A 10,399-nucleotide genomic window follows, 5' to 3' on the forward strand; every position below is an offset into this window, starting at 1 on the left:
GCAGTGAGTAAGCAGAAAGAGTTAAAGTTATTGAAATCATCTAGATAAGATGGTTAAAGGCTGAATTCAAGTAGTAGCAGTGCAAATGGAATCACCCACAATATACAAGGTGATTAACGAACGTCAATTAAACAAAGATATGAATATAAAAGACATATCATACTAAAAATACAGAGAAATGGATGCCACTGGTATTTTCTCAACTACCAAAGTGCCTAATCTAACAAGTAAAACATCGACTAAAGAATACAATACAACATTTGAACTTGGCTGTATTTTTACACGTTACACCCCATAGAAAACAGGTCTTAATAAAAAGGGAAATAGAAAAAGAATGTAGAGATAGAAATACCTTATTCACTTCTCCTGGATCACGATCTTTAAAAGTAAGAAATTGAATTTCACAGGACTTTGTTAAAGGCTTATACATGTCCCAAGGCTGTCCATCCACCAGAGCCAGAATGGACTTCCTGCAGTACCACTCACTTAAGTCTAGAAATTTAAAACAGACTGATTATCTAACAAAATACAGAGTGAAAAGTTACATGTTTAAGTGCTACATTTAGAAATAAAATAATGGGAAGGCAAGATTCTGCAGACTGTCCTTTTTAGAGAAACAAAGCATATTACACCTATAACCAATAAAAAAAAAAAAAATGCCCTACAAAAATTAGCCAGGTGTGGGGCACAAGCCTGTAATTCCAGCTACTTGGGAGGCTGAGATGGGAGAAGCACTTGAACCCAGGAGGCAGAGGTTGCAGTGAGCCAAGATCATACCACTGCACTCTAGCCTAGGTGACAGACCAATACTCCATCTTAAAAATAAATAAATAAATAATATCCAATATACTCAAAAGTCTTGTTGGTTATTAACAAAATTACCCAAACCATTCACAAAATTCATTAAGGCTATGTCTAGTTTGAAATTAATTTGTCAATTATTAATGAAACAATTTTCCCAGAGTTACACTTGAATATTCAGAGAGCAGCATCATGGATATATTTGGATAGATACACACACAACTCAAAAGAAAAGAGAAATATATTAATTCAAACCTGCAAAAATCAGTTCTAGATTGGTTTTGGGTCTTGCTCCCAGACCATCTTTTATTTCTATGATATAGACTCTTGAAGTTAAATGCTGTAGTTACCATTTTTTAATAATTAATATGAATTCCCCATAAGCCAATCAGTTCTGGTCTGTTTCATCATCCCAGAATGCAATACCAACTGTGATTAGATGTTCTGAAATTACACAGCTACTCACAAAAGTAGTCAAACTACAGGGTCTAAATTATCAACCACTACATAAGTCCCATAAGGACAAGGATCTCGTCTATTTTTGCTCACTCATCAGTATATCCAGAGCATAGCACTAGGCCTGGAATATAGCAGGTATTCAATAAAAGTTTACTGAATGACTGCAAGCATGATTGACAAGGAAGTCTCAGGTCAGGAGTCATGCTGAGGATGCTTCAGAAGCTTCATCACTACACGTGTTGCGTATAAAGCTCCTTAAGGGCTTGAGTTTTGTCTTATCCTCCTCTGTAATCCTAATGCCTATCATATGGCAGAGGTTTCAGAAACACTTGAGAACCAAATGAGTAAACATGTATACGTTCTAATTCACGTGCCAGAGTGAAGGAAGACTGAGTGTACTCTCTTTAAGCCAGTTTAAGCTGATCACTAAAGTTGTTAACTAAAGTTGTTAATTACTTAAATGGAATTATTACTGAGTTTTCCAAAAGTTTAAACAAAGCAGCTACTCATGCCTGTATCTATTTGGGGGTTTCTTTAATTTCAGTATTACCAGTTCTATCAAAGGTACTATCAAAACATTTTGATCAAAAACAAAATACAGAGGTCTTTATTCCCTTCATTTCCACACCAAATCACACATGGGGCACAGTTGTCTCTTTAAAATATAAATATTTTTACCCCCATCACATGGACTCCATTCACATTCCCACTCACACATTTACACATGTAAATATAAATGTAAACAAAAATACAACCCAGAGAGATCCAAGTGGAAAGCAGATGATAGATATAAATTAGGCTATATAACAAAGAGGAGAGAAAGAAACAGGGCAAAAAAAGCTGGTAATCCGTGGACATGGCAATCCTTTATACCAAAATCCCTTCTTGAGACCTGCATGGTACTGCTCCTACCACATCACAGCCTAGCTAAAAGGAGCAAGCAAATCTCAGCTACTTGCAAGGCTGAAGCAGGAGGATGGCTTGAGGTCAGAAGTTCAAGACCAGCCTGGGCACCATAGCCACCCTGTCTCTCAAAAAATAAAAATAAATTAGCCAGGTGTGGTGGTGGGCGCCTACAGTCCCAGCTACTTGGTAAGCTGAGGCTAGGAGTTTCAGTGAACTATAATAGTACCACTACACTCCAGCTTGGGCAACAGAGACAGAACCCCATCTCTAAAATTAAATTAAATTAAAGGAGAAAGTACACTAGTAACAATGCACTCAGGTCTGGCCACCTTTTGCCAGAAAATAATCTAGTACCCTAAACAAAACCAGATGCAAACAAGCCACAAGCAGGACAATCTGTACACTACAGTACCAATCTTGGAATACTCGTAGTACCCTCCAGAGCTAAAGGGATAGTGAACAGACAGTAAGGTGCCAGATAAAGAACCTCTGGGAAGTCCAGGGAGTAATTCAACATCCTGTCTCCTGCACCAGTACTTCTACACAGCTCAAGTAAAAGGGTCCAAACTGTAACCTGATTCTGTTACTTACGCATGGCACAATTGTAGGGAGTTGAAATGTTTTTATTCATCATGAAGATAGTACCAGGGTCAGTTTTCCCAACATGTTTAACTTCTATCTTCTCAGTTCGGGGAGTTAAAGATAACTGCCTGGCTTTCTCTTTATTAAAGAGATCATTCCGCATTTCTGTCAATTCTGTCGGTGACAGCTGAGAAGCTGGCGATGTTACTATAAATCCTGTGGAAAGTTGCAATAAATATGAAGACTGAAGAAATGATTAATATACTGCCAAAACTGTGCTAAGAGGTAAACTTAAACCGATTTGTAATAGTAGCAAGCACCAGCAGAAGAAACAGAGCTGGCCTAGATCAGTGCCTCTACTTTTAAATTTGGCTCTTTCACATCGGATCGCTATTTCCCACCAGTTTCCTCTGTCGTGTTTCCAATCAGTGCTTTACAGTAAGGGGCAAAAAATAACCAGGAAACAGAGTCAAAACTGGACTAGAGTCATTGGGAAGGTGAGCAAAGTGGTCGGTTTGAAAGGGTCTTGAAGGAAGACAAGAAAACTTCAGGAGACTAAAGGTCCCACACCAAAACTATCAATATCCAGAATGAGAAAAGCTGAGTTTATTTTCCAAAGGCCAAAATCAGGGAACCTGCCGAGGCAAGTACGAGTATTCCTTGGGAAGACATGGGCAGACGTGCACGGAACGTGCGCTGCTTCCCAGAGGCGGCCCCAGCTCCTCCCGCGGCCCGGCCCCGACCCCTGCCCTTGCTCCTGCACTCCTCTAGCCCCTCGCTCCCATACATTTGTCCTCCCAGGCTGTGCAAGGGCCTCTTTCCCCTGCCCAGCGAGACCTCCCAGGACCCGTCTCAGGCCCAATCTGGACAGACACAACTTTCTAGGCCTCGCTACCCGTCCCCACGGCCTCTGAAACTCACTCCGGATGACCCCGCCACCGGGTGCGACCCGCAAGAGCCCCAGTGCCCGGACCCCCATAGCCAACGCCTCCATAGCAGTAGTGAGAACCGTCGCGCGCAGGTCCTTCGCCGCCCTCCTCCCCCGGAAACCGAGCGTGCGCTAGGAGTTCCGCAGGACAGTTCTGTTCCGGACCCAGCGCTCAGACTGCGCGCCGCCACCGGGGGGCATCAGGCCTCGCTGGGGATTCAGTGGCTGAGACCCCGAAACTCCGAGCCCGGACGCTTACCTGTGCGCGATAGGTGGGCGTGGTGAGCGACCCAGAGCTTCAGGGCCCCCAGGGCGGCCGGCCTGCCTGCCACCCACCGCTTGGTCTCCGCAGGGAAACAGAGTCCCACAGGCGCCGTCGCCCCCTGCCCTCCATGGGTTCGATCCCGGCCACTCGGGTGAAGCGCTTGCTTCCCTAAAAGAATACAAGGATTTCTGAGGCGGGGAGGGGATGCGGAAAGGCGTCTTCTGTTTTGTCAGCGATGACAACTTCTAGCGCGTGGCTTAACTTTCAGTTGTGCCTGGTAGGTTCTTATTTCGGCTGGAGTGGGTCTGCGCCCTGGTTCTCCACTTAGCCATGGTAATAGAGGCCTGGAAACATGTCCCGTTGACTTTGGAGGGGACGTTGTAATCCGTAAGAGCTCTTTACAAATTATCTAGTTTAGTTTACATAGTACAGGATGTATAGGAAAAGGCATCCCAGGGCAGAATTTGTGTCTCTAGTCCACTGATGTATCCCAAGCGTCCAGAACACAGCACAGCGCACAGTCAGCACTCAACAGATGTTTCTTGAATGAATGAATGAATGAATGAATGAGTGCCCTTGGAGGCAAACCTCAGCAAATTGTCTAATTCCTCTGTCGTACCAGGACGTGATTGTTATTTGAAGTAAGCATTCTGTAGGTACAGGATGGAAATATTTTCATTCACAGTTCAATTCTGTGGCTTTACTTAAGGGTGTAGGTTTACGAATTCAGCCTTTCCCTCACTCTGTCCTTTGCCTTGCAATTGGGATGCTATGCCACCAGATGGAAGTGCCGCCTAAGGTACAAATATGACCCTGCGCCACGATAGACTAACGGTCTCCTTGGCCCAAATTTTACACTCACAACCACTGCGCCAGGAAAGTGTATCTTCACTTTTTAAAATGGGAAATGTAAGTGACAGAGCTTGGATTTACACCCAGTCTACATTTTACCAGGCTACATTTCATTTAACATCCTAATTCAAACCACGAAATGTACATATATACGTATAGTGTTTGGGGGGGGGGCGTGTATCTTTTGCTTCCTCGAATTTGATAGGATTCCCATGAAAGCTGCCTGTTTCGTCGGCCTTTTAAAGCCTGTACCCGTTTAACCCCATCTAGAAACACTCTAGTGTCCTTAGAACATCTTAGAGCAACTTTTTTTTTTCTTTTTTCTTTTTTCTTTTTTTTCTGAGACGCACTCTTGCTCTGTCGCCCAGGCTGGACTGCAGTGGTGCCATGCTGGCTCACTGCAACCTCTGTCTCCCGGATTCAAGCGAGTCTCCTGCCTCGGCCTCCCGAGTAGCTGGGACTACAGGTTCCCATCAACACGCCCAGCTAATTTTTGTATTTTTAGTAGAGACAGGGTTTCTCCATATTGGTCAGGCTGGTCTAGTGATCCGCCTGCCTCGGCCTCCCAAAGTGCTGGGATTACAGGCGTGAGCCACCATGCCCAACCCTGGAGCCACATTTAAGCAAAGCCTCTGAATGTAAACTTAAGCAAGTTGATCATAAATGCATCGGAGGCGGGTAGTTGGAGTTTACCAGAAATTAACCTAGTTGAAAGGTTGTCGCTAGTGATAATGGCCAAAAAATACTATGTGCCGATCATAGGGCTGTGTTTATTAATTTTTACAACCTTCCTGAGCAATTGGCATAATAATCTTTATTTTCCAGGAAAAGAAATGCAGGTTTGAAGAGCTTGAGAGACATACCCAAGGTAAATCTTTGGCTAAGAATTCCCACCGAATATTTTCTTACTCTGAATCCCCTCTCTTGCCTTCTTGTCAACTGGCTTCCCAAATCTTAGTCTCACTCTGTCAATGTCTCTGCCAAAGAGAAAGAATCAAGTCTGTAACAGCAAATATCTAAGATAAGCCTGGATCATTACTGTGCCAGAAAGCCTATAACTAACTATAAAATACAGACAAACAGAAACATGTTTAAAAGGACACAGGACCAAACTCGAAGGGTCTCCTGTTGTCCAAATTTGGGAGAGTTTGCATAAAAGAATAATGCTGAACTACTATAACATGTCTACTAAAATTTGTGAATCCGTAATGATACTCAAGAATAAATGAGTATGGACAGAGTGGAGGGAGTTTTCTGTGCAAAAGAATACCAGATAATAAAAGAAGTAGGAATAATAGAATGAGGAAAATCACCTCTGCGTCTACCAATGTAATCAATCATTGGTACAGGAAGGGATCATCAATAGATGCTAAAACCAAGAGAAAGTTTGTTGAGGATCATTATGTTCACATAGTCTCTAAGTATCACCTCACAAATTCCTGACAAAATACAAATGGATAAATGAAACTTTTCAATGGAGAAATCCGATGGATATCATATTCAAGTGGTTAAACTGATCATCACCCAAAATGAGACAATCTGACATTATCTGTGCTTCTTCATTGTGATATAAACAATACAATCTATGTGGTATTCCTAACATATTTAACCTGCATCTAAAGAATTATGAGGAAATCAAGTATATCCAAAAAGTGATATATTCTACAAAATAACTGACCTAAGCTCTTCAAAAATGTAAGTTTTATGGAAGATGAACCCAAAAAAGTCAAGAAACTATTCTACATTAAAGGAGACCAAAGAGATGTAATCCCAGCACTTTGGGAGGCCGAGGCGGGTGGATCACGAGGTCAAGAAATCGAGACCATCCTGGTCAACATGGTGAAACACCGTCTCTACTAAAAAATACAAAAAATTAGCTGGTCATGGTGGTGCATGCCTGTAATCCCAGCTACTCAGGGGGCTGAGGCAGGAGAATTGCCTGAACCCAGGAGGCGGAGGTTGCGGTGAGCCGAGATCGCGCCATTGCACTCTAGCCTGGGTAACAAGAGCGAAACTCCATCTCAAAAAAAAAAAAAAAAAGGAGACTAAAGAGATACACAGTTATTAGCAGTGCATGATCCTCACTTGGATTTTGGATCAGGAAAAAAAATTACAAAGAATGACATTGTAACAGAGAAACTTGAATATGAACTGTACACTAAATATTATATCAATGTTATATTTCTTGAACATTTCAATAGTGTCATGGTCATATACGAAATAAACCTTGTTTAAGGATATATATATATTAAAATATCTAGGAACCAAATATCACTATGCCTATAACTAACTCTCAAATGTTTCAGCAAAAATAGGGAGCTCTAGATTGAGGGAGAGAACAAGACAAATTTAGCAAACGTGGCAAAATTAGAGAATCTAAGTGAGGGTGTCAGTTGAACTACTCCTTGAACTTTATTCTGAAATTTTCAACATTAAAACTTTGGAGAATAATCTCAGTGGTTTTCAACCCTGAAAGTTTATTTTGCTTATGTTGGCTGTCAGTAATGGCAGCTACCAGCCAGTTGTGGCTCTGCAATGTTATTCCAGAATCCAGGCTGTACAAGCAGCCTCTCCCTGGTCTTGTGCTTCTTGTGGCAGAGGGAAAAGAAAGCAGTAACCACCTTCTGCACTGGCTCTTAAGAGCTTCGTTCAGACTCACCTATGTCTCAGCCACATAGTCCCTGGACCCCAGCAAGTCCCATGGCCAAGACCAATGTCAATCAGGTAGGAGGTTTATGCCTCCTGCAGGGAGCCAGTAGATAAGGTTATATACTTCACATCCAAGGAGGAAAGCAAATCACTGGAATCAAGATTCAATAACAAGACCAGGTTTCATGGCTCACTCCTATAATCCCAGCACTGCGGAGCGGCGAAAGTGAGTGTATATCTTGAGCTCAGGAGATGGAGACCAGTCTGGATAACATGGCAAAACCCTGTCTGTACAAAAAAAAAAAAAAACAGGTGGGTGTGGTTGTACTCAGGAGGTTGAGGTGGGAGAATCACCTGAGCCCAGGAAGTCAAGGCTGCAGTGAGCCATGATTGCACCACTGCACTCCAGCCTGGATGACAGAGTGAGACCCTGTTTCAAAAGAAAAAAAATCCAATAACACAGTAATTTTCCCAAGATGACAAGGATGATCTGGGGCTCAAACTCAGATCTGGCTTTCTCTAAACCCTATACTTTCTTTGTTCTCAAACTCATATGCTTTTTAAATCCAAATACTTGATTTTACATTTTCAAATCATTATACATTTACTTGTTGGGAAATTCTGTCTTTTAATTTAAAGATGCTTAAAGCAAAGTTTCACTCAGTTCTTTTCTTGATTCACAAGTTCTTACCAAAACCCACACAGGATACCACTGTTGAGAGTTCTCGATGCTCCTAGAAGCTACCCTATCATATATCCTTATGCTCCTCCTACTGACCCAACATGCAAGATATCAATCATATGGTTCTGTGCCTGGAAAAGCCGTACTTTTAATCAGTTTATGTTAGTGCTGGTACTCTGAAGAACAGATACCAAGACAAAGGTAAGTATGCAAGGAATTTGTTAGAAGAAATGCTTGTGAGGGAAAGCGGGGAGGTGGCCGGGTAAGGCTGACCCCATGTGAAGAAGAGAAGGAAGGAAAACTGAATGAACGAATTCTTGACCACCAGTACAGTCTAATTAAGTCTCAGCAAGATCATCACGTGAATCCCCAAAGCCAAAGTGGGCATGCCTGAGTGTCCCCACTATGCTCAGTCTTTGGCTGAGAGCAGCCCCTGGGAAGCAGGAAGCATGTTTGCCTCAAAGCAAGCATGTTGATATTTCAGAGCTCAGCAGCGGGGGTCCTGGGGCAGTTAAACTGCCTGTAATTGAAGGTCTATGAAGCATATAAACGAAGCTGTATTTCAGGAATCAAATAATTGCAGGATCATTTGTCAGGCATTTTACATGGCTGCATAATAAAAACACATTTGTATCAATTGTATCAGGGCTCAACACCCTCTGCTTCCACCTGAGGACAGACAACTTGCTGTGAGATAGCAAGAGATGAACAGGCAGGTACAACCCATGTCTTTTGTTTTCTCTTGGTGCGTGATGTCACAAGGCTAAGTGGTATCTTTATTTCAACATCATTTCTTATCAACTCCTTTGTGAGCTAAGGGGGCAATGGAGTGTGTGTGTGTGTGTGTGTGTGTGTGTGTGTGTGTATACATGTGTGTTCAGGGTAGTGGTGAGGAGGTTCTGGAAAAATTGAAGGCAGATGAATACAAAGATAAATACACAGTCCAGTTATCAAATCTTCTTTCTTATCAGATAGTTCCTAATAGTAAGGGGAGAACCAAGATGACAGGTCACAGAGAGACCTTCTTGTACAAAATCTTTTTCTTTCATTCACAGAAAACTATAATGTATGTACATATATGTGTATATATATGAATTGTGTTAAGAAAATAATTTTTACATTTTCAAACCTCATTAATAAGTACCAAGTAATATTTATTTAAAATGTTGATGATGTGGTCAGTGTTGAAAATTATTAATATCACAACTCTAAGGAATAGTACAGATCATAATTCCACTCCTTTTTTTTTAATAGGTAGAGAAGATGAATCACAGAAAGGCTAATATTTGGCTCAAGGTCATACAAAATGCTAATACAGCATCTGGGTTCATTGGAAACACCGGAGAATGCAGAAAATTCCAGGACTCCCGAAACTGGCATGTGTCCCTTAAAATGCTCTGAATTAAGCACCTGCAGCAGCCACACCAAATCTTTCATTTCATAGCTTTGTGGACACTGCGAGAATTCAGCTCCCATTCTTAAAAATTCAAAGATGTACTAATCCCTCAAACACATGTTAATATGGATTTTCTTTGATGAAAAGGAACAAATTTTACAAAAAAAAAGTTCGCAAAAGTAAACTTTTTCCTCGGTCCTTCATCCTATTTTAGAGCAAGAAAACCTATTAGACTAATAGCAAGCTCATTTTGAGTCTTTTAGGAGGGGGCTTATCGTTCCTTGGGAGTAGAGTTTGAGTTGATTAAGGTAACGCTCCTTTGCTGAAACAAGATACTTTCCTTCAGAACCTCTTCCCCTTAATTATGTGTAATTTTTTTTTTCTGTTCCTTCATTGTTGTTTTAAATTCTCAACCTGGCCCGCCTTACTACTCATCCCTTAGCTTTGACACTTGCCTGCCTTCCTTCCCCTCCCCACCATCCAATCTTGACCTGTCCTGGGAAGAAGACACAGATGGGTCCTGATCACCCCAAAGCCACCTACAGCCACTGACTAACTCCTGAAATGTAGTATCATGAGAGGGAAAAAGCCAGATTCAATCCCAGCTCTTTCCTTTGTAGCCCTATAACCTAAATCAAGCTGAATTATAATTTACTTATCCATACTCTCTTTTGCTCTCTCGCCCTCTCTCTCGCTCTCTCGCCCTCTCTCTCTTTGCTGTACACTTAAGATATTTAAAATATTTTGCTGCAGTGAGCATCTGTCTATGTAATATCTGCGCACTGGTGTAAGTATTTCTTCAGAAAATGTTCCTAGCAATGGAACTGCTTGGTCAAGTTTACATGCATATGGCATTTTGATAGAGACTGCCGAAGTGTC

General features: G+C 41.8%; 1 protein-coding gene and 1 long non-coding RNA gene across 9 annotated transcripts in view; one reads left to right on the forward strand and one right to left on the reverse strand.

Moving 5' to 3' along the window:
* MRPL39 (mitochondrial ribosomal protein L39) overlaps positions 1 to 4,136 on the reverse strand; it is a 201,294-nt gene extending 197,158 nt beyond the window's left edge. For 7 of the 8 annotated variants that reach the window (XM_078358533.1, XM_035282816.3, XM_035282818.3 and 4 more), the window contains exons 1-3: positions 3,670 to 3,767; positions 2,758 to 2,964; positions 353 to 492 (exon numbers count right to left, since the gene is read on the reverse strand). In XM_078358533.1, coding sequence (XP_078214659.1) covers positions 353 to 492; positions 2,758 to 2,964; positions 3,670 to 3,742 — 420 coding nt within the window. In that variant the 5' untranslated portion in view covers positions 3,743 to 3,767. Of the gene's footprint in view, positions 1 to 352; positions 493 to 2,757; positions 2,965 to 3,669; positions 3,768 to 3,935 lie in introns of those variants that run through there. The other variant, XM_054249143.2, reaches the window with a different exon arrangement.
* A 75-nt stretch (positions 4,137 to 4,211) lies between these two features.
* Positions 4,212 to 9,450, forward strand: LOC144580643 (uncharacterized). Its single transcript, XR_013530568.1, has 5 exons — positions 4,212 to 4,328; positions 5,619 to 5,661; positions 8,148 to 8,325; positions 8,771 to 8,840; positions 9,383 to 9,450. It is a non-coding gene; the product is annotated as an uncharacterized LOC144580643 (long non-coding RNA).
* The last annotated feature ends 949 nt before the right edge of the window (positions 9,451 to 10,399 follow it).

The sequence above is a fragment of the Callithrix jacchus genome, chromosome 21 (assembly GCF_049354715.1).
Source record: "Callithrix jacchus isolate 240 chromosome 21, calJac240_pri, whole genome shotgun sequence".
Taxonomy (NCBI): domain Eukaryota; kingdom Metazoa; phylum Chordata; class Mammalia; order Primates; family Cebidae; genus Callithrix; species Callithrix jacchus.